We start from the raw sequence: 27236 nt of genomic DNA, 5'->3' as shown, positions 1-27236 counted from the left end.
AATAAGTTTACAATAAACCCTCTATCTTAGCAAAACACAGGTGAGGCAAGAAGCGATGCTGGAGAGCGACAAGGGAAAACACGTTCTGCCCGCTGGAAAGTTGCCTCCCCAGAGTGAGAGGATAATAAGTTGGGAGAGAACACACAGCAGGCTTCCGAGACACCTCCGATGGGGAGGAGACATGAATTACTGCTCTGCTCCCTGTTCTCCCAGCAAGACTGATTTGTTCAACTAAGTTTAATATGGAAGAGGTGTGTGGTGAGGATGGGTGCTTGGCTGGGTGTGCCGGTGTGGTGCAGCAGCTGTCCATGGCTTGGGAGCTGCTGGGTGACTGTCCTGCTTTGGTCAGCAGCATCCCTGCCCTGCTCATGGCATTATGCTGCTGCACAGTGACTTCACAGGGCTCACAGGAAACTGGGATTTTTGGGAAGCTTGATATCTCTAAGGCTCACACATGGAAGCATGGGAGTTTTTCATGTGTAGGTATGACCATTGCAAAGCCATTTGGGCCACCTGTGGGCCATGGAGAAGAGGAGCTGAGACTCCCCAGTTTCTAGTTCCAATACTGAATTCAGGATGAAGCCACAAACCTATGGCTGTACCTGATACCACGGCAGCTCCCATCTCTGTCATTATCCTGCTTGTCTGAGCCATGAGGGAGCTGCAAGGAATAACTGTGACACTGAATTTTGCTGTGATTGCTCCTTCCTTTATGAGCTACATGGGCTCAGCAGCCCATCAAAGGTGCTGCCACTGTGTTCACCACCCCCTGTATCCCCCCTCTATGAGTGCAGGCCCTTGGGGCAGTGCAAAGAGATCCCAATTGCCACCACCCCAGGTGGTGAGGGCACAAATCCCATCTGGGTTTGGCTCATCACTTGCAAAGCTCCAGCCCTGTTTGTGGAAAATCCTTTTAGAAAATCTTGGGAGCTGGATAATAAATTTTCAGTTGGTTGGAGGGGAGAGGCAGGAGCGTTCACGAGCACGTGTGTGCTCGCTGGGTTTCCATGCACACTAGCTGGGTTTATGTGCTGTAGGCTGTGAAATATGATTTATTGGTGCATGGCTGCAGGATTTTTTGTGTGTATGTATGTGTCAGAGCATCGTCTTGTTTGCAGTGTTGCCTGAAGCTTCCCTTTACTCAAACTGCTCGTGAGTCCCTGCTCTGCTGCAAATCAGCCCTGTGCATCTGTGTGCATATACAAACACCAAATGGGCACAGAGCTCCTGGGTAAAGCAGCAGAGCTCTGGGCTAAGGCAGGTTTTGCCAGATTTGTGCCTCTCCTAAGGGCACATCTCTGAATCTGGAAGTTTTTGCACCTGCTTTTTGTCTCCTGGCTCTTGGTGTCGTCATGTGTTGCTCATGTTGTCCTGGAAGTGTGCGATGCCTGAGAAGGAACCAGGGAAACCCTTCTGGGATGAGCCATGAGAAGTTTGGAGTTTGTGGATGTTGGTTTTGGATCTTCTCCATGTAACACTAGGGGCAAGGGAAGGAGAAGGGGGAAGAGCATTGGAGCCATGATGGAGGTGGGTGCCTAGAGAGTGAAGGGCAGGAGCAGAGCAGGGGATGGATGGAAGAAATGGAGCATGGATGGAAGGAGAAGCCAGCTCCATTTCTGAACAGGTGCGGTGCCAGCCTTGCTGCTGGTTCTCCATTGCTCCCCTCTGCTCACTCCAAACAAGCACTGAGCAGCACCTGCCCTTTTCATTTCCCAGCCCAGCAGTGGGCTCAGAGGCAGCTGAGAGTGGTGTGAGCTGGGATGATGGGCAGACATGTCAAAATAAACCCCAGGGGGTGACAGGCAAGAGCCTTCCTCAGACATCACCGAGCTGATGCCAGACCCCTGCTACTCAGGGTGTGAGAGGGCACAGCCAGGGCAGGATTGGTTCTGTTGGAGCTTTTAACTGTTCAGAGACATTGGGAAAACAATGGTGCTGTCTGATGCCAGGTGTCTGTAGCTAAGGACAGGAGGTGGGGAGGACGGAACAGGCTCTCTGTGCTGGTGTGAATCACATTCCTGCTGCCTGCTGTGACAGCAGATTCAGATTTAATAGCAGCATTGCTAAAACTTGCATGATATTTAAAAGCTACAAAATGCACCCACTCTGATCAGGGGAGGGATATTAAATAAATAAATAAATAAATAAAAAATCAGCAAAGCTTTTTCACGAAGTCTTTTTTAAATATTAAAATCCCATCCTTCCCAACAGGAAAGCTTTTTTCAGGCTAAGAGGAAAGACTGAACGGCATCTGATGATATCGCATTGACACAAGTGTCTAGAAAAATAGGGTAGGAATGTATGATCTGTTCTGAAAAAGGAACCATAGCTAATAGGAAATATGCTGATGCTACTTTTAATTTCATGACTCAGGTTTGCTACAAAATTGATGGAAATCTGTGTTGGAGCTTGGTTACATTAAAACAGTTCTTGGCTGCTTGGGGGTTTTCCAGTTCTTGTTTCTCTTTTGGGGGATTCTTATTGTAAAATCTTTTGCTATTCTGGGGGTTTGCAAATGTTATTTGAAAGGACAGGGGGACAGTCTTTTGTCCAAAAGAAAGAGGAGATTTTTGCTCCAGAAAGATCACTGGCCAAAGCCGAGCCCTGGACAGGCCATCCCAGCAGCTCCTCTGTTCCTTTTATCCATAGTGTCTGTGTCTCCATCCTTCCTTCTGTGCGTGTTTTCCCTCAGAGGAAGAACAAGGAACAAAACAGAAGAAAAATACACTTCAAAGAAAATGCTGCCATGTAATTTAAGGAGCACAAAGGCAACTTCTTGCTGCTGGAGGTCTCAGAAGCAGCCCGTGTTCTTTGGTCTCCACCCAAACCACATTCCTCCACCAAAGCACATTGCCTTGGGTTGTGTCAGCTTCCCCAACATGGGCTCAAGCCTCTACCAACCCCTTGATCTTCCCTGTGCTGTTTCCTGGCCCAGGCTCCAGTGCTGATGAGTTTATTAGGATTGCTAATTTTACCTGATGCTGCTTCCTTCTCTTCATGACAGGTAATGTTTTTTTGAACTCTCCAGCTGATTGATTGAGCTCTCTTTAATATTCCGTGTTTCACTTTGAATTCTCTTTGTTGACTGTTGCTTCTTGTTGTTCTGGTTTCTTTTTTCTTTAATCCTCCCACTGTCTCTTTTTCCTTCCTGGTCCTTCTAATGCTTCTTCAGCCTGGAGCAAAGCCAGAGACCATCGGGAGGTCATTGAAACACAGACGGCTGTAGGATTTAAATAAGGACTGGATAATTTTATGACCATTAACAAGGCTCACTGCTATGCAAACCAAAGTAATAAGGGCAATCATATCTCATGCTTCGGGGAGCAAGTTGATTGCCTGCAGGGACTGAAAAGGTAATTCTGCATCCCTGACTCCCCCCAAAATATGATATAGTTTACAAGATGCACCAGGCAGGTCAAAGGGCTTGGCTAGAGGGTGAGAGCATTTCCCTTATCATCTGTGTTGTCTCCATTGATGTGATCAGAAACTTCTGGTATCAGCATGGTGGGAAATGTTCTCCAGACAGATGAAAGGCTCTGAATGTTGGCAGATGAACTTTTCCTCTTAAGAGCATCTGCTGAGTGACATTTGTGCTGTATGATGGCCGATACTTCACTTTGCTGGTAGTGACTGCTTCATCTGCCAGGCTGCTCCATAACCACTGCCCAGGAGTGACCTTCCTAAAAGAAACACAGACCATGGATGTCACTTGTGTCCTTCATTTTGGTCGTGCCTCCCACTCCCCAGTGACCATGCACAGCCTTACTCACAATGGGGTGATGGCAAATCACACTGTCCCTCCTTCACCTTTCTCCACAGCATGGCTCTCCTGGCTCCTCCATGTGCCTGTTCCTTTCCTCAGCTCCTTTTGGGAGTCACGCTGCAGCCCCTGGCTCTGTGTGTGATGGGCTCCTGCTCCGATGCCGCTGTTGCGAGGCAGAGCCCCTCTGAGTGGCGTGCTCTGAAGTGACAGCTCCTCTTGCTTTGAGTCCTGGCAGGGGAAGGAGCAGTCCTGGAGAGGAGGTGATGGTGAGGAATGAATCAAATCCTCAGGGAGCCCAGCTGCTCGTCCTGGCACTGAGGAGGAGTGAGGAAATCTCCCCAGAGAGCACTGATCCCCTGGCTGCGTCTGTCCTGCCAGTGTTGGATGTCTTTGGGTACATCTGGAGGTAATGCCAACCTTTTGGTTCAGTGCTGGAGTGTCCTCCACTGGTGTCCTGGGCACTGAGCACTGACCTCCGGTGGGCAGAGCATCCCCTGTGTGATTGTGCCACCCCAGCCATGGGAGTCCTCACCTCAGCCCACCAGGCTGTGCTGCCATCCCAAGGTGAGGACTACAGCTCTGGTAAGGCACAAATTCACTTTGCAAACTCACTGGAAAGCACCAAGTGCAGAATAGATGCTGGGTATTCTAAGGACTGATTTTAAGAGATCACTGTGGTGGTAAAGCATAATTAACAGTCTATAGCATTGCTGTTTTTTTAAACTACATGTGGGCAAAGCCTGGAGGCACGGGATGGTTGATGGGCAAGTTGAGAGCCACCAGCACTGACTGCCCAGCTCTGATGGGTGACCACAAGAGAGGTTTGGGTGCTGTGGTCTGAGCTGGTTTGGGTGGCACCTCCCAACATGTGCAGGTCATGGGCATGAGCAACAGGAGGTCACATCTTGGTCGTCATTTGCTCTCCAGTATGGCTGTGGAGCAGCAGTTTGTAGATGTCTCTGCAGAGTCTTGTCTCTTCCCCAATGGCTTTGCCAGTGCAAAGGGAGTTGTCAGCAAACTTCCCCTCTGCACTCCACACACAGAGGAGGTGCTCAGGGAAGATGGACATTTCACCTGCAGAGGATGCTCAGCTCTGGCAGATAAGGTGGTTCTACAGGTTACTCTGAAACTCCAACCTCAAGCATGTTCCTGATCATGCAGAGAGCCCACAACACTAACAGGACACCTCCAGCCTGGCTGCACCTCCTCTTCCTTGCTTCTGTCCTTATCAGAAGGAGGAGAATGGCTCATGGGACTGAAGAAGGTTTGTTCCCAAGGTAAGGAAAACACCAGGCCCCCCAAAAGCCACAGCTTCCTCACACACACCCTGTTTATATCACTGCTGTTTCCCAGCTTCACAGTTAACTCAGGACAGTCCCCAGGTCCTGTAACCAGTGTTAAATGTAATGAATGATCTTGTCCTCCTTGTTTGTCTCCTCTTTAGTGTAACACTGTAATTAGCTTAATTACCAACAGATTCATATTTTTTTTTTTTGTAACTTAAAATGGAAATTAAATTTTGCACCAGGTTTTACAGGCTGTTAACGGGAATCGAATAATCAAGCCTGACTCCAAGTCCTTGAAAATGAGTATTAAAAAAGGTCTGAATTTGCATATTCATGTTTTTAATAGGGTTCAGAAGGTATATTTGCAACTGATGAAAAGGATTAATTAAGCTTAATTTGCATAGGAAGAACAGTTTAACCCCTTGCATCCTAACAAGGCAGAGTCTGACAATTTGCATTCCATGGTTTGATGCTGGAGAGACACACAGGCTGGGAGCAGTGCCCTGCAAAGCACCTTCCTTTCCACTTCAGAAGCACAGAACTAGGAGAATGCAGGATCCCAGCATCATCCTGACACAGTTGGTCCCCCTGTGCCCACAGCCACCTCTAGGTTTGGTCTCCATCTCTCTGCCATGGTGGTTTGTGACCTGGGTCTTCCAAGGCAATGCCACCACATCAGTCTTTGAGCTAAACATGCTGTTCCTTCTGCTGTGAGCTGGGCTGGGCAGCTCTGACAGAGACTAAAGAAATCATTTCAGTGCAGCCAGCTCAGTCCCCTGAGTTGTTCACAGCTGGGCTGCCTATAGCCAGCACAGGGTGGGAGCACCATGGCTGGTAGGGGCACCAAAACCTTCAACTCCTGATGTCATTTCCAATTTTCTTTTTTCTCAGTGAGGCTGATCCCACTCAGGGGTTAAAGTCTCTGTGGGAATGTCAGACCAGGGTGAGACTTGGTGAGTCCTGTCCTGCTCCCAGCCACCAGCCTGTGACAGGTCAGCTGGTGACAGCATCCCAAAAGTCTGGGACTTGTGCAGCTTCAGAGAAAGAGTCACAGAGCTGCCTGCACCCTGACTCCCAGCTGGCACCTCTGGCGTGGAGAAATCAGCAGGGTCTTGCACAGCTCTGTCTGGTTGTGATGTAAGAAAATCATAAGCCCTGCCCATGTCCATGGTGGGGGGGTTGGAACTAGATTATATTTGACATTCCTTGCAACCCAAACCTTTTCATGGTTCTATAGAACCCTCCCAAATCAATCTCTTCTCAGACTGTAAAGCAGAGTGGGAACGTTACGCTTCCCAGGGCCCTACAAAGAACAGAGCACAGCTTTGAGTCAGTGCCTGAATATTGCTAAAAAGTGGCAAAAAATAAATAAATCAGGCATTCATTTTGCTTCAGCAGGTGGTGTGCAGCGTTCTCCTCGTAACGCTTTGGTGGCGTGCGTTGCTAATTATTTTTGGGTGGAATTTGCTGTGCACAGCGCACGGGGTTCATTAGACAGAGATGGCTTTGAAGTGGCATTCAGAATTAATGCTGGCATGTGTAAATGTTTCTTGTGCCACGGAAAAGCTGGCTACAAATGATGCGTGAGGTCCAGTGAGAGAGGTGCTTGCTTTGTTTACACACACCCTTTGGGCCCCGTTATGCCAGGAGAAGGCAGAGGATTGGCACAGCCTCCACAGACCATGGAGCTGCTGAACGTGAGCGTTTCACAGAAGTTAACAAGGAGTCTTTAGCGCACCACATCCCAAATTTCCTCCTGTCAGAAGGGTGTTTAAGCAACCCACCAAGGCTGCTGCTGTCTCAGTGCTTTCCCCAGGTCCCCCAGATGATGAGGAGGACACGTCCTGCACTGTAAATCATCGAGGTCCTGACCCAAATATTCCCTCAAGAAAAACCTGCCAGTCTCCCACCCCATCCGCCCACGGACAAGTGCCCTGCAGATTCCATATCCATGCTCATGTGGGCCTGAGCACAGAGACAATTCCTGGGCAGAAGACTCCAAGTGCTTCAGCTGTTGGAAGCCTGGCCCCTATCCATGGCATGCTCCCCAGCCAGCCCTCCAGACAAACTCCCTGTCACAGGTCTGGTCTGGACATACTCAAGGTGAGGAAGGAATGAGCTGAGCATGAAGCTGTGACCAAGCGTTGAGAGGATTTTGTATTTTCCTACTTCCAACTGTTTATTTACCAATATGCTGGAGAGCAGCAATCACTTCCTCATGCCTTATTGAGAAGCTCAGCTGTGAAATAACTAAATGAACCGTCCCTTTTTATTAGCCTTTGGACTGAGCAGAGGAGCAATGAGTTAATGGCTGACCAGTTTTTGAAGATGCCAAGCACATTACAAGTGCTAAGTATTATTTTTTCTTCTGCAATGCTTTATTTTTCCCTCTGAATACTCATTTTAAATAACCCTTTCAATTACATTATCTGGTTTCATGCATTCTGCTCAGATTAAACATGGTGCCATTTATAATTCACCCACCTCAGTGGCTTCCAGGTCTCTGCAAATCTCATCCTAACCTCTGCCTCTCAAGCTTGGGTAGAAACAACCTTTGTTCTGGGTCCAGAATCTGCCCCAGCTCTGCTTTGGCTTCTTAAACTTGAATGCATCCCATATCACTTTCTGTTGGGCACTGCAACCTCTGGTTCCTTGCTCCTGCATGCTGCTTTTCTTTCTTAATAAGAGAACATCTTGCATCCTTCCCATTTCCTTCCAGCTAATTTAGCTCCCTGGATAAGCTGTCTCCTCCCACTTGCTGGCATCTTGTGATGTTTTGGTTTATTCTTCTTAGTGAGGGCTCTGTGCTGTGCTTCCAGCAGATCTCTCTCCTCAGACCTGGATCTCCACCCGTGTGCATCTGTGGCTTTGCAGAAAAGTGGGACTGGCTCAGCCTTCACACCAGTGGGGGAATCCATCTCCTGGCAGCTTCAGAGATGGATGGATCAATCCTTCACAGCCACAGGCAGGCTCTTCTGGGTGTGCTGTTCTCCAAAGCCACCCTGGGCCAGGAACTTCTCAGTCACCTCAGCCAGAAGAGCCTCACAACTGTATCCAAAAGTGTTTCATCATCTCAGGTGATTTCTGGAGCTCCCAGCTCTGCTCCAGCACCTCCATCTCTGCTTCTCCACTCCTGACAGCTGTGCTGGGACTTGGCTGGGCTTCATGGCCCAAGTGTGAGATGAGACCAGAAGCCAGCCCACCCCTCATCTCACTGTCCTCCCTGGCTGCAAGCTCTGCCAGGGAAATGCCAGGTTTGGAGAGGCTGTACCAGGCACCTGCCCTCCCCAGCCTCCTGCCATACCATACCCACAGCCCTGGTGTCTGCATTGCTCTTTTGGGAGCTGTGGCCACCCTGCAAGGCTGGAGGCAGCTGTGGAGCAGCTCAGGGCTTGTCAGCTGTCAGCTCATGAAGAGTTTGTCATTCTTGGGACTGCCATGCTCCTGCCTGGGATTTCCTAGGCAGAGATGTGTGTGTGTGTAACCTCTGTGGTGGGTGGGGGTGTTGTTACAGCCAGAATGATCTGAGGATATAAGTGAGACAAGGTTTGTTTGTATGGAGAGGTAATAAATTGCAGCACCTGAGATGGCTGGGGAAAAAACCCAAAACATAACTGGGTTTGTGCACACAAGTTCTTTCTCAGCCTAAGCTGAGCTGGACACATGAGGGATGCTTCAGCTGCATGGTGTGCCCATGGCCACTTTTCCAGGGGGTTGTTGGCTCTGCCAGCCCCTTGGAGCCACTTCCAAGAGCTGCTCTGCTGCCACTCTTCCAATCTCACTGCAACGCCAATCCCAGGTGGGGCAGGAGGGCACTTTTGGGACAAGCAGACTTTAAGCTCCAGCTTCAGGGAATGGAAACCTTTGTCTAGGCTCCAAATGTGGTGGAACAAGATTAATTAATTTAGCTGCATCACATGAAGAGTGCCAGTGTTTACTTGTGAGACCACAGAGGAGCTTTTGCAGTACCCAGAGAGGCCTCCTGCATCTGGATGGGCTGGGAGCTCCTGATTGCAAGGCAGGAGATGCCCAAGAAGAGCTCTGCTGCATAAAAGCAATGCTGAGAGAGAGGAACAGATTCAAGAGGCCCCCAGCAGAGACAAGCAGCAGGCACCACACACAAACTGAGGCATTCCATCAGATTTCTGCAGACCAGGTGAGGTCAGCCAGGGGCTTCTGCAAGGATGGAGGAGCCTGTCAAGGCTGGATGCTGTGGTGGGATGAGCCAGACTGGAGGGCTGCTAGGAAAGCAAATGAGGTGGGAGGAAATGTGGATGCTGTGTGTGGGGCTGATTGCTTTCTTTCCCAGTTGAAAACACTGAGGAATATGATAGACCCAGGGCAGAGCCCAGGAGATGAGCCAGACAATGCAGGGGACAACACTCACAGATCTTAATGGATGAGACAGACCAGGAGAGAAGAGCTCATTAGAAAAGGGCACTGCATGGTGAAGGGAGGACAGGATGTAAGCCGTGTGAAAGCTGATAAAAGACAGAAATGGAAATCTTTTTGTCCCAAAGAAAGCAAGGATGGAGTGCATTAATGAGCTCTTTAATGGCAAGGCAAGTAAAGGTGAGCAGCAAATGGCTATTGCCAGACAGCTGAGCTGAGTGTGAAAAAACAGATGTTGGTGGGATGTGAGAAGTGATCGAGCTCATACAGGAACAACAGCACAAGCCTGTGATTAACATTCCCACTGAATTATTGAAAAGGCACACACACAAACTTGGAGACTTGGCAGGCTCCTCTGGTTACTCTGCAGGGACAGGGAGGTTGCAGAGGGATGGATACAGGCATGTTCACATCCAATTTGAACCAAAACAAAGGGCAGCAAAACTAAAGTAAAAACTGACATCCTGCTTGGCTACTCCCCACGTGATGAAAATCCACTTCCCTGGTACTTCTGTGTCTTCTTACCCCTTGCACAGAAGAAACTGAGTCCAGAAAACTGGCTTCACTCTGGATCAAATGGTTTCCCTCCATTAAGTTCTGGGCAGGGTTGGGGGAAAAGTGGGAAATGAGCAAAACTCTTAAGGCAGCGTTTGTATAATCTGTACCACCCTTCTGGTGGTGCTGGTGAGCTGGCTGAGAGGGGCAAAACAGAAACTGTGACACAGAGGAGATAAGAAAAATTGGAGCCTAAGTAATTCATGTGAAGCCAAAGTCACTGCTCCAAGCCAAGGAGTTGGGTTGGTTTCTCCAGCAGCACTGGCCATGCCCACCAGCACTTTCACCATCTTCAGTGCCTTGGGCCTCAGGGGTTGGAGGTGAAGGAAATGAAATGGGCTATATTCCTCCCTCTGGAGAACAATCTAATCTCAGAACACTTGCCCAGAAAAACTGCCCCAGGGCCCATGGTGGAAAGCCTGTGGTGAGGAAAATGGGAGAGGGGAGCTGGAGGAGAGGCTGGGGCACCTCTGAAGCCCATACCTGCCTGGCCACGGCAGTGTTGCAGCCATGCTACAAGACGTGTGCATTTACGGTAGGATCAGCGCTCTTCCCAAATAAACCCTTCATCCCCTCAAGTCTATCCCATCCCCTCTCTGCTCTGTGCCCATCCTGTGTCCTTCTGCATCCATCTGCTCACAGCTCCAAGCTTTGGGGGTGTGGCACTGACCCAAAGGGCACTGCAGAGGAGAGGGACACGTTGTGCACCCAGGGGGAGCCGAAGCCAAGGTGAGCAGGTCCCAAAGCACTCAGCAGGGCACTGCTGGGTGCTGGTGTTTGTCCTCCCCCTGACGAGCACTCACAGATGCAAATAAATTCTGACTTGGGCTCACAAATTCCTGCTCTGCTGGCTGTGCTAAAAATATCCCAATTCAGTGTGTGCTGGCTTCAATCACCCTCATCGATCCGCGCTCCTGGGTCCGCTCCAGCTGCTCTGCAACCCATCCCCTCCCATCCCATCCCTCCGTGCCTCCCCAGACCCCTCCTTGCCCAAAGCACAAGACCACCTGCAGCACACTGTCCTCCACCCCTGCTGACCCCCTCTCCTGCTGGTGAGCTGATTTATTGCTCCACAGCCCGGCTGCAGCAGCACCTGGCCCGGGCTGTGCGCGGCTCCCGATCCCTGCAGAGCCACGGCCACACCAGGATGAGTTTGGGGCTCTCGGCTCACCAAGAGCCAGCCCTGACTGAGGAAGGACTGGCCTCAAAAATGTGCAGAGGGGAGTTGGCTGAGCTTGCTGGGAGCGAGAAAGCATGCAGGAGCTGGCTGGGCTCTGCTCTGCCTCTGGCTCTCCAGCAGCTCTGGGCATCACCCAGGTGTTGATGCATGGGCAGATCCATGAGCATCGGTGGGGCTGGGAGAGGGACACAGCAGCCCTAGGAAAGGTGCCAACACTCAGGAAGCACTGCAGGTCACTGCAGGCCTGATTTGAGCAGAGCCAATGAAGTCTGGCTGTTGTCTGGTCAGGGTGGTGCATGGGAGCTCCTTCCCTTCTTAGGGCTCCCCTGCACCCCCTCAGACCCCTCCCATGGGATCTGCACCTGGTTTCATGGCAAACTCAGCTGAAGCCATCAGGAGGATCAAATGCTGGGCAGGGAGGGGCCAGTTCACACCTCCAACACCCACCAGCTCTGAAGATGGAGGCAGCCCCCAGCTCCCCTCTCAAGTGCTTTGCTGCATCAGGAGGGAGCTGGGCAGGCACTGCCTGCCACCACTGCCACCCTGTGCTGCTCCACGTCCTGTCTGTGAACGTGGCCCTTCCCAGGCCATGCTTTGGAACAGATGGACACACCCTCTATGCACACCAGGGCTGGCAGGTGCCCTTGGGAATCCTGTCCTTAAATGGTGCATGTCTACATAAAGGGATGTTGCTGTCCTAATTTACAGGTTTTTAAACAATGTCCAGGCTCTAGATGCCACCCATGGCAGGGTCCTTTGGGCCAGAGTGAGGACTGAGCCATGGGTAATGTGGGCTTGGATTTACTCTCCAGCTAGAGGCTGTCCTTGCTGGGCTGCTGAGGGAGGGATCAGAGGAAGGATTTTTAGTGCTGCCTTGGTTTTGCCCTTGAAGACAGATTGTTGAGACAACAGCAGTCTTGTGGACACAGAAAGGGCATCAGCAGAATGCATTTCCACATGGCCCCAGGGCTGTGGCTGTACTGCAGGGAACTGTGAATATTTTTCCCCTAGCCTCCCCTCCTCTTCACTCCAACATGTCTTTCCTCTGCCCTCTCTTTTCTACTTGGTGGGGAGCCCTCTTCCTTTGGATGAGTTTGGGGCAGCAGGAGCAGCCAGGCTGGACAAGGTATCACTTCTCTTTGCAGAAGCATCTTGAGAGCTTTGGTGGTTGAACAGGAGACAAAACAAAGAACAAAACCAGCCAGCAGGTCACAGGTGATGAAATCCCTGCTCTGTCTCCAGGGCCTGTGCAGAGCCAGCCCTGGAGCTCCTCCATGGGGTGGTGGCCCTGGGGACAGTGGAACCTCTTCCCTTTTCTTGTCTGGCTTTTTTCACAGCTCATTTTATGGCATATCCTGCCAAGGGATGTGGAGCATGGCTGCCAGGACTGCACCTTCCTTTGGAGGGAGAGCAAGGGGCTGGAAGGTGCTCAGCAGCCCAGGAGCCATCTGGAGACGTGTGGTGAGGCCCCACCAACAATGGGGTACTGGGTGATGCCTTAGAGATACCTTGGAGATAAAAGGGCCTAGACTTTTTCTAATTCTCCCTTTTTCCAGTTGCAGACCGTTTGCATGTGGGAAGTGTTTAATTTAGAAAGGCCAGCACTGCTGTATCACATTCCTGTCGGTCTCTGTTGGTTTATCACCAGTGAAATCCTGGTGTGAAAACAGAATCAGGCTTTGATTTCATCTGCCCCTGCTGTTTTACACCACTAACAGCTTTGCATTTCGATAGCAGCTTTTATTCTAGGAGCTAAATGGGCTTCACAGACAGCCAATTAATTAATTGAGCCTCCCCAGCCAGCCTGTGCCCTCAATGCCACAAGGAAGCATTTGCAGAGGAGGAAACAGAGGCAGAGAAGCAAAATTATTGGCCCCAGCTAAGGAGCTGAGCTGGCTGCTGCCTCCACAGCGAGGTCTCACCCTGCCCTGGCTGGGCCATTGCTCCCAGTTCCATGGAGATGGTCCTGGAGCCTTTTCCAGACTGGTGTGGGAATGGTCTCAATGCAGAGATCAGCTGAGGAAGTTCTTTGGGTGTCTGTGACTGTCAGCACTGGAGCATCTGAGCCAAATGAACTCATGAGCTGTCTTCGCTTTGGACCACCTCAGCCTCTTGATAAGGAATCCTGTGAGACCATGGAACAGTGTCAGGAGGTCCCACTACCATCATCCATCCTTGCTGACCAACTCTTAATTCTCCTGGTTGGGACGTTGAGCAACACGACTTGCTGGGTGGCATCCCCACCCATGGCTGGGGAGCTGGAACTAAATGATGATGGCTTTTTATTTTATAATCCTAGATGACACTTAAGGTCCCTTCCAACCCAAATCATTCTCTGGTCCTATGAGGAGGCACTCAGGGTTTGCAAGGAAAGGCTGTTCCAGCTGAAAGGTTCGCTTTGGTCAGGGTGCAGGAGCTGAGATCTGGGGAGGAACCTGCCATGGGGCACTCAACAAGAGAGGGGTGAGCCCCAACTCCCCCTCCAGGTCCTGTTCACTGCCTGGGAAGCTGCATGCTGTGGGCAGGATCTGGGGCACCTGGAGGAGGTGGAGGAAGAGTGAATGCATTCCTGGAGAAATTACCTGCCTTTTATTATGAAATCCTGCTAATGGTTTGTTGTCTACACAAATAACCACGGGGAATGAACTCGTGCACTTCCCAGCCTGCTCTGTGTCTTCCTGGCTCAGCTCCTTTCTGAACAAACATAACCTTTTGCAAGAATACCTGTCAAAATCGCTTTGAAATATTGAAATAACAGGATGGGATATGGTTTGCTCCTGGGCCCTAGTGCTCATCCATCAGGACTTAGGATGTCCATCCAAAGCGACTTGTGAGCAGGATGCAAGGGGAAAAAACTCTGGCAAGCAGCAGGGCCTCACAGGGCTGCATTTGGGGAGCTTAGCACCTCACCTCACTGTGCTGGCTCCCCGGGCTCCCACACACTCACCTGGGACAGGGCAGCTCTCAGACCCTCAGGAAGCCCTCACTTTTGTTGGTCATGGGTGGCTGTGACTCAGCTGGAGCTGATCAGGACAAAACAGTGTCCTTTGGCCTGGAAGTGCCTTCATGGCCTCAACACCTCCCTTCTCACCTCAAGTGAGCATTTTAGAGATGGGGCAAAAAGCTGTGGAATCTTGGAACAATGTTGGGCAGCAATGGTTGAGGGGCATGTGGCTGCTTGGGTGGACCCATGGACACGGAGCCATCTCCTTCCCTTCCAGTCTCAGAGTGCCAGGGGCTGCTCAGGGGCTCCCCAGGGTGTCTCAGAATGGGGCAAGCTGTAAATGCTGAGTGTCTTGACCTCAAAAGCAAAGTCACGCCTCCATTCTCTCCTTCTCCCCAGGACAGCAGGAGGCTTTGTGCTCTAACCCATCACTGGCTCCCCACCCTGAAAGTGGGGGGATAATCCACCCCTCAGTGGCTGGTCCCAAGGGCCACCACTGCCCAGGCACATCTGTTTAGGGGCAGAGACCAATACCTTCTGATTTTAAGGAGAAACCCCACTGCATGGTGGCACCCGCTCATCCAAGAGCCCTTCACTTCTCATCCCCCTCCCACTTCCTGGTGGTGATGGTCTCCCACCTGGAATAAGGTGAGGGATTCTATTTTCCTGGGTATGAGCTTTTTGCTTCAATGCACTTGGAAGTGATGAGCACTTGGACACAGACAATTGGTGGAAGAAATCAAAACAAAACACTTAGAAATCCAAACACTCCCCCCTTCAAAAGATATCCCATCAACCAACCAACCAACAAAAAAGTCCTTCAAACAAAACTCCATCTCTTTCTCTAAAATCCATGATTAAAACCTGGTACAAACAGGTGAATATAGAGATATATATATTTTTTTTTTAGTAGATGTAGTATTGTTTTTTTTCTCCTCTCTCTCTCTCTCATTATACAGCAAACATTGCAAATATAGAAATTTTCTCTGTACAATTAACGACTTCGGTTTACAATGCAATGTGTGGTAAAACCTCTTAGTGAGTGAAAATGTGAACGGGCCTTCAGCCGGGTAAAAGTCTAAACTGGAAGACTCCGTTTGCAAAAACAGCCCAAAAGATGGAGCTCCTTCTGGTCTCTTTTTGGTTTTTGTTGCTGTTTTTGTCGCTGTTGATTTTGGAAGGGAAGGAAGGAAGAACACAAACTGTTCACAAAGAATCCACAAAATCACGGAATAGGGACTCATGCAATGCAATATTGGAAAACGCCAGACCTCAGCTCTCTGCCCGCTCTTTCATTTTCATTTTGTATTCAATTTTTTCTTTTTTCTTATATTTTTTTTTAAAAAATCAAAGTGAAACAAAACTTTTTTTTTTCCCACTCCACAGTTTGTTTGCAAAGTTTGTGTTCAAATTTGGTGCATGTCTCACCAATGTGAGGACATTTTAATATCTCACTGTATATATTATATAGAATATTTATAGATTTTTCATTATTTGTTCTCTCTTTTAATTTTTTTATTGACTCTCTTTTTTTTTTTTTTTTTTTTTTTAATTTTATTTTGTTTCAAAGACAGTCTGAATAAAAATAGCTGCTGCGGATTTCTTTCGGTCCAGTTAGTGTGTTAAGTCACGAGTTGTGTGAGGACTCAGGACTTTTGCTGGGCAGAGACGCCCTTCCAGTAGTCTAAGATGTCGTGGAGATCCTCGTCTTTGGCAAACTGGACCTTTTTGCGTAGGGCGTGGCCGGCTGCCATGTACTCCTCCTCGTCTTTGTGCCGCTTGCGGTTGAGTTTGAAGCGCTCCCAGATGCTGTGCGATGGTTTGCAGGTGTACTCTGGGCTGGAGGTGTAGCTCAGGTTGTGATACTGGGGCGAAAGCTGGGAGTAGGCCAGGTCTCTGGGGCGAGGGCGGGTCAGAGGCTCCAGGATGGAGGGCTTGCGCCCACCCATGCTGTCGTGCTGCTCCCCCGGGTGCGAGCTGGGGTACGAGTGCCGGTGCTCGCTGTACTGGCGGATCTTCTCCGCCTCTGCCCGCAGGATGGCCGCAGCCGGCGTCACAGTGAGGATGGTGTCGGTGGTGGGGGAAGTCTTCTCGATGTATTTGGCTTCGGATTTGTGGCCCGATCCCTCGGAGCGGTAGGACCTGGGGCTCCGTATGGAGCCGCTGGAAGAGGTGCTGGAGCGTTTGGGGGCCGCCTCCATGCTGTGGTGTCGCTGGAGAGGGTGGTTGTAGCTTTCCTTGTAGACGGGGGAAAGGAATCCGTGCTTGCTGGGGATCTGCTCTGACAAGAGCACCAGCTGGGGCTCCACCGTGGACACTGCCCCCGACTTCACCCCTTGGAAGGAGGTGGACTCAGATTTCAAGGCATCGATGCAGTTGTTGATGATCTGGTTCACCTTGTCCACCTCCTTGGCAATGGTGGAGATCTCAGCCACAGAGCCCTGCGTGTCTGGCGGCAGGGACAGCTCACAGTCTCGCCTCTCAGGCTGCTCTCCCGTCCTCACTTCCATGTAGTTGCCCTTGGTGGCCTTGGGGGTCTCGCTGCTCTCAATCAGCTTGTACTGCTCGACCTCGCCAGCAGAAGGTAGGTAAGGGATGCGGGTCACTGTCTCCCCCGCCAGTATCTGTCCCTGGGACAGCTGGGTGATGCTGGTGGTCTCCATTTCTGGCCCATACTTCAGCTCGATGATGGTCTTCTTCATGCTGCCGGCAGCCTTTTTGTGCTTCTCCTCCTGCTGGCGCCTCTTCCGGAGGCAGTAATACACCACGCCCAGGACAATCACCATGCCAAAGAGACAGCCCAGGATTGTCATGATGTAATGGGTGGCAGTGGAAGGGGTGGGCACCGGCTCCTTGCGGTTGGGTCTGGTGGGGGTGATGGTGACGCAGGTGTGGTTGTACTTGGAGTACTGGTGAACAGAGACTACACAGTAGGTGTAATCTCTTTGTGCTACTAGGTTGCTCACGGTGATGTTCTCCTCCTTCTTCCTGAGCTTGGTGATCATGGAGGAGAAGCCGTTTTCGAACTGGGAGAGGATGTACATCTTGCTGAAGGGGTAGGGGATCTGCACGGTGAGGACGGCCGAGTTGTGGTTGAGGTGTTTCACCTGGATGTTGGGGCGCACCTCCGTCTCACCGATGGGCGTGAACAGGGAGAACTGCGGCGTCGTGCCGTCGCCGGAGGAGCACTCCTCCTCGGAGCAGGGGCTTTCGGAGGGCACCGTGGTCACCTGGTACCTGGGAGGGATAAAACGAGGGATCACAGTGTAGGAGCCACCAGTGCAAAGGGAAGAGAGCATGCTCAGAGCATTGCGGTAGCCAGTCCTGCCTTGGCCTAACAAGTAGTAGCCCATGTAGTCGGGTGGGGAGTCGCACTGCATCCGGTCGTAGGTGCGTGTCATGTTGGTGAAAGCCTCCAGCCATTGCAGGAAGCCCAGGAGCTCGCAGGAGCAGTAGAAGGGGTTACTGTAGAGTTCACAGACAGAGAGCTTGTTTAGGCCCCGAAAAGTGTTGCTGTCCAGTCTCTGGATCCTGTTCATGGACAGGTCAATGTTCACTATGTTGGGGCACTCCCAGAAGGCATTGGGGGTGACGGTCTCGATGAGGTTGGCCTGGAGATAGAGGTACTCCAGCTTCCCCAGGCCCCGGAGGATGCCCTCGGTGAGATTCCTCAGTCGGTTGTAACCCAGCTGCAGCACCTGGAGGTTGAACTGTCCTGAAAAGGCACCGTCCTCGATGTAGGAGATCTCGTTCTTCGTCAGGTTGAGGTATGTCAGGTTGCCGAAGCGGCTGAGCGAGGCGTACTGCACGCTCTTGATCTTGTTGTCGTTCAGCCGCAAGTCCACGATGGTGCTGTTGATCTGCTGGGGGATGGACTCGTAGGGGGGCTGGTTTTGGCTGCAGATGGCCAACCAGACGAAGCCCTTGTCCCCCTCGATGAGCCAGCAGTCTGCCCGCACCCCGCCGGCGTGCAGGAGGGACACGGCCGCCACGCACATGCAGAGGGCTGACGTCGCGGCCCACCGGCGACCTGCCATCTGGAAGGGCAGCACGGAGAAGGGCTCCTGGTCTGCTGGAAGCGGGGAACAGGACAGGGGCTGGGAAGGTGTGGGCTAGTGCTCCTTTGGCAGCTTTGCTTGCCTCTCCCTTCTCCTCATGGCTCAGAGACGGGAGGGAAGCGTTCGTGGAGAAAGCGGACCTCGGTGCCCACGGTGCTCGGCAGCCAGCAGCCAGGGGCTGCTACCAAGGCCTTGGTGGCTGAGGCTGGTCCCACATCACCAAGCCTCTGGCATCTCGAGGAGGGAATCATGAAGTTAAGCGCCTGTGCAGAGGAGTTGTTCAGGCTTAGAGACAAGCCTTCCTCTCATTTTTTATAGTACTTCTCCTCGTTTTCTTTTTGCTGCACATCGTGGCGCTGGTCCCCATCTCCCTGTGCCTCCGTGTGTTTGGCTGTCCCTGCTCAGTCCCCCGGCTCACCTGCTCAAAACAAAACACAAGCACAAACTTAGCACAAAGGAAAAGACAGTCAGCAGTCAGAGGTGTTGGAGATCCATCCACCTCCCCTCTTAGTCAGGCACTCGCCTTCTCATTCTGGCAACCACCTTTCAAGAAGCCTTTGGTTTATTTGGCTGCCACCAGCACTGTTTGGCAGCACAAGGAGAGGTGATCACGACGATTGAGGTCACCCTTGTCCTGCATCACTTTTTTGGCAGTTGAGAGACCAACACACATCCAGCACACCATTTGTCTGACCTATTTAGGTGTCTACCTGAGGAGAAGAGGAGTGATGCCCCAGAAGTGTCTGTTCCTCTCTGCTGAGAGCAGATGAAGTCTAGACAACTCGCTCTGACGTAGATTTGATGCTGCAGCGTTTTGCTGAGGGGAATCCTGACTATCTCATGTGCTGGTGTGTGCAGCAGCAGTGCCCACACAAGGGGTGCTGGTTGAGGACACCGTGTCTCTCTGCCTGCACTGCCATGTGGCATCTGGGATGCAGCCCAGCATCAAATGCTTGTCCTGTTTCTGGGAACCTTTGCAAAACCCATTGGTGTGGTTGTGAACCACTCAGTGTCCTTGTCCCTGCCTGCTGGGTGTTGTTGCTTTTCTCCAAGGCTCTCCCTCCCAGGTAAAATGATGCAGAGGTGTGAAAAACCAGCAAACATTCAGTGGCATAACAAGAGCATTTGCAGGGGGTGGAGCAAGACCTTCCCTCCCCAGCCAGAAACAGCTGTTTGAAGGCTAGGAAAAGTCTTCACTAGACACAAACCTGTGGGACTTCCAGCAGCCTCACTCCCCACAGAGAAACTAACTTCTGGCTCACATTTTCCATTTTTTTTCCCCCTAAATTTTGACTAAGCATAAGTTTCCATGGACAGCTTTCACTTCTTTTTCTGATTTCTTAGGGAAGGCAAAAGCAGAGAGGTGGGAAATGCATGAGCACCAGCAGCTCCTGGGTGATGCTTTCCCACAAGATATTGCAGACATCATCTGTGGATATCTCTACTGCCAAATGGAACTCTGGGCAGTGAGATGTTGTAGCAGAGGTGGAGTTGCCCACAGATGGAAAGAAATCATCATGGCCTATCTAGAAAAATCCTTCTTTGAACTTTTTTGGGAACAGGAACACTGTTTGTCTCCCTTGTCCAAGGGCAGACTGTAGAAGCCAGGGAAGGCACCTCCAATACTCCTTGGAAACATGGCTGGTAAGAACTGCAGGTTTCTTGAGAAGTTGAGAAGGAGATAGGGTCACATCTTACATCCAAATTTTCTTTCATTAAATCTGAAAAACAGTATAAACCCAGAAAGAGTTTTCCAGGCCATTTTATAGTGCCCAGGCTGGACTGTTCTTGGTGCTACATACCTTAAAATTGTGTGGGGCTGATTGTTCAGAGGCAGATGTGTACTCTGACCCTTGTCCCAAAGAAATCAGGTTCTTTTCCAGTCACAATACCAGGCAGGAAAGGAGACCCTATTTCACTGCAGAGACCCCTGCCCACCATTCAGTTTGTGCCTTGGTAAACAGGCCAGTAATAATAAGCAGTAAAACAGTTTATTTGGTTGGATGGTGACCAATGAGTCTGTTCCCTGGTGACAGTTGTGTTTCCATCACATGAATGACAAGACCTTCTCTCACATCAGCTCTCTGCACATGAGACTTTCCAGCCACCTTTTCCTCCGTGTGCTGCCACTGCCCTGAGATGCTCTGGCAATACTTGCAAGTCCATTTTAGCACAGCTGAGTCCTTGGAGCCAGGAAGGGAAGTGGGACTGTGCTCCCTGGCAGATTGCAGGTGAGTGCCCCCCCTTGCCACCCCCAGAGAGACACAGGCTGCAGTGCCAGACTGAAACACGTCTGCTGCTGCATCCCTCTGGTGTTAGACAACTCAATTAACCTCCCTGCACTCCAGCCTCCTCTCTGGTACTGTGAGATAATGATAGCACTTCATGGGGTGGGGGGAGACTGAAGCAAAGTGCCCTGAGCTCCTCTTGTTGGGGTGAAAATCCCAGCACACCCATTGTATTGCAGGTGGAGACTTTCTCTCTAGGTGGGCCAGCTTTCCTCTGCCACAGGGAGCAGCCTGGTGTCCAGCTCCTCCTGCATCCTGTGGGGGTGTGCATTGCCCCTAAGGGTGTGGGATGAGGGTATTCCTGGCCTGCAGAGCCATAAGCAATGGTTTATGTTGTCCCTTTGGGGTGGCACTTCCCTGTCCCAGCATCTCCCTGTCCTCCTCCACGGACCTGTGGCAAGGGAAGCCCTGCCAAACCCAGCACAGGCAGCAGGAAGGGATACATTGGCATATTCTCTTCAGCAAACATTTATTCTGTCCCCTCTATCTCCCATTGTGACCCAACCACCCTGTCTGGGCAAGCCTGTGTTTGGGAAGGCTCTGCAGAGCCAAAGCAGCCTTTTCCTCACAGAGGAAATTCGTGCTGTGGGACCATTCATGGGCAAGGAGCAGAGACAGACTCCCCACAGATCTTGCCAGGCTGATCCCCCACAGCCTTCCCCTAGAGCACCCTTGTGCTTCCCCCATCTAATTGGAGGTGTTGGGGGTGAAGAGGAGCAGCAGTAAATGACTCAAAAATTTTCAGTAAGTCTCCCAGTGTATGTTTTCTCTTATTTCCCATACATTGCCTATCAGCCAGGTCCTTCCCAACAACAGAAAGGAGAAAAGGCATTTTATCAGCAGCCCGAGTTTAATTTCAGCTCATTAAAGCAAGCAATTTGCTGGTTTATTTGCTTTACAAAGTGTGAATAAAATGACAGCATTAAGGAGATGTGAGAGAGGAAAGAGGGGCTAATCTCCCTTTTTATTAGATTCTCAGGACATGACTGGTGAGTGGAGAAGTGGGTCTTGTTGCTTTGCACAAAAGGCATAATTGTTCATCTTGCTGGCTCTGAGAGCCTCCATCCCAGCCCGTGGTGGGTGTGGGTGTGTGCCCAAGTAACACCAGCACCAAGCATCTTGCCAGGATCTAGTGGTCCAACTCTCCTTCCTGCCTGATTCATCTTTGCCCACTTCTCCTGAGTTTATTCTCCTGGTAACACAATTGAACATCACTTTTTCCAGACCTCTGAACCCCCACAGTGCTGAGAAAACCTGGGAATCAACCAGCAAAACTCTCACATGAAAAGCAACCAGGAAAGTGGCAATTTGGGGGTTTCTTTTGCTGCTGGAGAACGAAGCAAAAGGTAGGAATGAAGAGAGTGTGGAATGACAATAGAAATGTTCTGGAATGATGGGTTTAATCTCAGACGGAAAATCTTGAAGTGTGGCCCCATGGTGACAATGACAACAGGCCACATCCATGACAAGGCCATGGTAGCCCTCCAGGAAATTCCTGCACCATTCCTGCAGTGTTTCCTGGGCCCTGCAGACACTGCTGTAATTCCCTTTCCTTCTGCTCTCAGGAGGCAGAATGGTTTGACCAGCTGAGATGATGCTGGGTTTTTGTGCCTAACAGAGGCCAGCAAAGGGGCAATGACAACTCCCTGACTCTTGCTCCTCCTGCACATTGCCTCTGATACCCAACATCTCTGCTGGAGCCCAGATCCATGCTAATCCTCAGTCCTGATTAGCTGCCCTCCTACCCAACTCTGCTTCTCCAGCCCTGGTCCCTGTCAGCAGCCCAGCAGCAAAGAGGGATGGCTGGAATTTTGAGGCTGCAGCCTGTCCTGATGAGCAGCAGCATCCTTATCCTGGCTGAAAACCCATAGCAAGGAGGTGGAAAGAAAAAGGAAAAGCTGGAGCTTAAAAAACCAGTGCAAGCTGAATGGGAAGTTTTTGCTTCCATTTCCCAACTAATGGCATCTTGGAAAATCAAACCAGAGCAGCAGCTGCAAGGAAGCAAACAAAGCAGCTGTGGGGGCTGGGAAGAGAGCTGGCACTCAGTTCCTAATTTTGTTATTCTACTGAATGAGTTATTTCAAACTGTGGATTACATTTACTGAGGGAACACAAGATTACGCATGCGTGTGCGTGTGTACACACAGCAGTGCTCCTCTCCTTGGCATTTCTGCATCTCCACCACTTCCTTTTCCCTAGCTGCTCCATCTCCAGCTTCTCTTAGGTCTCCTTTCACAGCCACTTGGGCTGTTTTATCAAAAAGTTATCCCCAAAGAGAGCCAGAGGAAAATGGGAGTGGTACATTACAAACGGGAGTGTTTGGTCACCCAAACAGAAGGGGAGGGAAAATTTGGCTAACAGAAACCAGATTTTAAAGTCAACCTTGGTTCTCCATTATGTGTAAGATAATATGGAGAGGCAGCTCCAAGATGGCAGATGAAACCTTCAATAGTGATGAAATCACCTGTAAATAGCTAATGTCCCTCCTGTATATGTCAGGTGGGGAAAGGAGGCTTCCAGGCAGATTTCCCCTCTTTCATACTCCTGGTCTTTGCTCCATGACTCCTACTGGGTGATGTTGGTCAGAATCAAAACCTCCCTGGATCACAAAAATGTTCAGGCCTGTAAAATTCAAGTTCATTTTATATCCAGATATCCTGGTCCCTTCACTGACAGGGCTTAGGCAGCATTTTGTGCATCCCAACCTTATTCCCAAATGCCTCACAGTGTCAGATAATAGAGTTCTCCAGTCAATTCTATTCTCTCTCCTGCTATTATTTATTATTTAAGAAAAACAGGCAAGGGAGAAGAGATAAATTTTCCACTGAGGTTTGAGGAGAGATTAAGAAGGAAAGAAGCACAAAGGTGAAGGGGAGCCTGAGAGAGAAGTGCCCAGCACTGCATCCAGGATAGCTCCTACTGGGACTCTGGGAGGTCACAGAATGCATGACAAGTATCCAGGTGGGAGGGATGGCAAAGAGATCACTTTTCTGGGAGACACTGGGAGAAGCAAAGAGAAATTCCATGCTTGGTCTCTATACAGGAACATTAATATTACCAGTGTGTCAACACTCTTGGGCTCTGTATGGTGCTGGGGCCAATCTCTCCTTGGCTTACTCCTATTTTAACCTTGATTGGAAAAGTTATGATCTTTAGTGGAAGCTGATATTCAATCCCATTTAATTTAGCAGCAAACTTTGGTGCTGCAGTGTCTGAGGGGAGCCCTAGTTCAAAGGCACTGTGCCTCCCTCCAAAAGCCAGGATGAGCCCAGAGCTGCAGCCTGGGAATGGCCAGAACAGATCTTCTTTGCACAAACATCTTAAAGAACCTTTTTTAATATGGCAAAATAAATTCTGGTCTAAAATGACAACATTTTCAAGACAAACTCTTGGGATTTCAGAAAATAAGACTATTCTGCTGTTACTCAGCTGCAGTCTGAAATCATTTACATCCATCTCATGCTGCTTGGTTTCCAGGGTCTGTTGAGATGACAACCCCATCTCATGCTGCTGTGGGCTGCTGAGCAGAAGCCTCTGCTGAGTTTAAGTAAATGCATAAATGATCTTCTTGGTGAGCAACCTCTTAAGCCCAGCTGGGGTACCTGTGCATTAAACCAGCCTTCCAAAACATCAGCACGAGCTGCAGTGGAACATCAGCTCCAGCCCCTGACAGAGCAGCTGAGCCCTCAAGGAGCTGAGAAATGTGATGAGAGAGAGAGAGAGTTAGGGGAAGGTGAAGAGGAAAAACATTTTAGGGAATGTAGAGAAGTAAGAGCTCTGATCAGGTACCACTCTAGCAATAAGAAAGATGTGTTTCCATGGGAGAAAGCCTCTCTAGTAGTTTCTTGATGGGATTTTTCCTTAGAAGTAATCAGTCTGAATCACAGCTTCATTATGGGATGGCTATGCTGATGGTAGTCTGGGGAAAAGCAGAGGTCTGGTGTGGAAGCAAGAGTCCCCTTTTCCCTCTAAATAGTGCTGAAGATCAAAGGATGTTTTTCCAGCTCTGATGCCATGGAGGGAGCCAGCCCCACACTGGGATGTGGAGCTGCTGGTGTTCCTCAGCAGAGACAATCAGAGCTGAGCCTTGTCTCCCCTGCATTGTCATCCTTGCTCAGACCTTTGCTGCTCTTTGGAAAAGGGCTTTACTGCTTTCATTCATTAATTTATCTTTGCAGGAAGCCTGCATAACCCTTTGCCTCCCAGATGGGGAAACCCACTTTTACACGAGGGAAAATCTGGTGATGGATCTGTGAAATGGTGAGTTGTTAGAAATTATTTTTAGAGGTGCAAGTGTCTTTTTCACCTGATATTTTTATGGCTGCATTTGCAGAAGAACACTTCCCCCTCTGTCCTGCCCTTCCCCTGGGAAGGGGACTCTGTGCAACATCACAGTTTCTAGGTAGGCTGTGATGCTGAATGCTGAGATGGACAAGAAAACACACAGCTCATGAAGAACTTCATGGTAATGGTCTGTGATCTCTGGCTAGGCAGAACAGAATCCACCCTTCCCTCAGCACGTGTCCTGCACACAGGAATTGCTCTGTCTGTGCTGTAAGCAAATACCTCTGCTAACCTCTCACTGACTCGCTCACCTTGGAAGCTGGTTCTGCTTTTCTGGTTGGAGACTTTCAGATGTCTCTTCCAATGCAGGTTATCTTGTGATTTCAATGGTCCTCTGGAGCTGAGGAGCCCAGCTTAAGGCTGGACCCTCTGGCTATCCACTTTCTGAAGGGGGGTTCTGCCCACATATTGCTATATCTGGCAAGCCCCAGTGCCCTACAAGCCTAATTTTAGCTCAGTGCTGCAGGCTGACTTCTTGTCAGGGGCCAGGAGAAGGTTAATGATCATCTGGGCAGCCCTCCAAAACCAATCTAATGTTTATTCAGGATAACAGCATTGCAGAAGAAACCAAGCATGACCACCTTCACATCCAGCTTCCCCATCACAGCCCTGCTCCTGCAGGTGGCTCTGCTGGAGCAGCTCACCTTGGTCCCCTCTTGGAGGAGACCCTTCCCTAGGTCAACCCAGGTCCTCATCAACATTTCCAACCCTGCCCTCTTAACCCAAACAGATGCTGTGTTTCTACAGAAATACAGTTTACCAAGCTGTGGGTCTGCTGTTTGAGCAGTGGAAATATGCACTCACCATTTTATTATTTTTTTTTTAATAGGACACTCCTCATGGGTCAGACAGCCAGGCTACAAACAAATATCCATTTATCTGGATATTTGGGAGGTGGGTCAGTGGTCCCAGCCTGGTGGTGATGGCCTGGATGTTGCAGGTCTGTGTTCCAGCTGGGTCTGGGGTGGAAGTGAGAGGATGAGGGGCTGGTGCAGATTAACACATGATGGGGCACAGGGATGTGAGGCAGCAGTGACTGCACCCTCTGGCAGAGGGCAGAGTCCACAAGATAACTGTGTGCATTTATTCACCTCAGCTGCTCTTTAATGGCTTAATTTCAGCCATGAATTACAGCCCTTTCTTCCCACCAGCAGAGCCCCTGCAGTTATTCCATCATGCTTTTGACACAAGGTGAAAGGATGTGCAACAGATTCATCCCAAGAATACCCTGCACCTGCAGGGAGGTGAGCACACTGATTTCTTGGGGCTCTCCTCAGGGTTCCATGAAAGGACTGGGTAGAAGCTGGAAAGCCTCAAGGCCTGAGATGTGCTGTGCTGAAGGAAATCTTCTCTTCAGCAATAAGTACTCACAGACATACACAGCCCAGGAGAGCTCTTGATGCTTCCCTTGGGGTGCAGGAAAAATTGTACAGACAGAAAAAAGAGTTTTCTGAGGCAGCCCTGAGATGCTGGTACTGGCTTCACCATCAACAGTCCCAAAATAGCTGGTTCTCACTGCCTTCCCAGGCAGGCTGGGAGGCACTGTGAGAACATCTATTTAGCAGAGAACACTGGGAATGTGCCTCCTGCTACCTGAAATGGTCAGGGAGAGGGCTGGACAGCCAGATGGCCACATGTGTTTGGAGCTGATATTAACATCTCATTTGATTATGTTTACAGCACGATTAAAAGATTCCTGAGCAGGTATTTTTATTTTGCTAAATCTAAACAGAGCACAGATACCCCACTGTGGGCTTGGCTGGTTAAACATGGTGCCAGGCAGTGCTTCTCTCAAGAGGAACCTGATTTCCCACTGGAGCATGCCCAGGCACTGGTGGGAACAAGCAAAGCCCATCTTTGCCCACAGAGGATGCTCAGCTACAGGCATGAGGGACCCCTGGGTTTCCTTTTTCCAGCATGCCTAAAGCTCACCCAAACAGCCTTCTACCTAAAAGTGTGTGGCCAGACACAGAGAAGCTTGTAAAAAATGGGTTGTGCACCTGCTAGACTCCAAAAGAAACTGGTTTTGCCTGGGCACATGCCCAACTGATGGTGGAAAAGCAGCAGTAGGAGCTGCTGTGTGTTATGAGGGCTTGCAGCACACAGAGCCCTTGCTCAGCATCCTGGCTGCCCCTCAGCCAGGTCTGTGGCCACTCTCTGAGCCTCTGTGTTTCCCTGCTTGTCCAGAAGATATGGGGAGGGGAAAGAAACTTTGGAGTCCAAGACAACAGAAGCAGGGAGCAGTGCCAGTGTTTGGGTTGCCCGTCCTTTTCCCAGACATTTCCTGTGGAGGTTACCCAAGCCGAAAAAGCAAGTGAACCCAAAACACCTACCCTCTTTGGAGGATTGGAGTTTATTGTTAATAATCTACTGCTAAAGGGTAACATCTGTTTTGGACAAACTGTAATGAGATTTAAACCCCAGGT

At 50.3% G+C, this 27236-nt stretch overlaps 1 protein-coding gene across 2 annotated transcripts in view; it reads right to left on the bottom strand.

The window, feature by feature from the left end:
• Nucleotides 1-14660: 14660 nt before the first annotated feature.
• ELFN1 (extracellular leucine rich repeat and fibronectin type III domain containing 1) overlaps nucleotides 14661-27236 on the bottom strand; it is a 103989-nt gene continuing 91413 nt past the window's right edge. For both annotated transcript variants that reach the window (XM_050980302.1, XM_050980301.1), the window contains exon 4: nucleotides 14661-18596. In XM_050980302.1, coding sequence (XP_050836259.1) covers nucleotides 15767-18157 — 2391 coding nt within the window. In that variant the 5' untranslated portion in view covers nucleotides 18158-18596 and the 3' untranslated portion in view covers nucleotides 14661-15766. The remainder of the gene's footprint in view (nucleotides 18597-27236) is intronic.

Source organism: Serinus canaria, chromosome 14 (assembly GCF_022539315.1).
Source record: "Serinus canaria isolate serCan28SL12 chromosome 14, serCan2020, whole genome shotgun sequence".
NCBI classification, from domain to species: domain Eukaryota; kingdom Metazoa; phylum Chordata; class Aves; order Passeriformes; family Fringillidae; genus Serinus; species Serinus canaria.
Note: the sequence above shows the minus strand (reverse complement) of the source record. Positions and strands in the feature narration are given on the sequence as shown.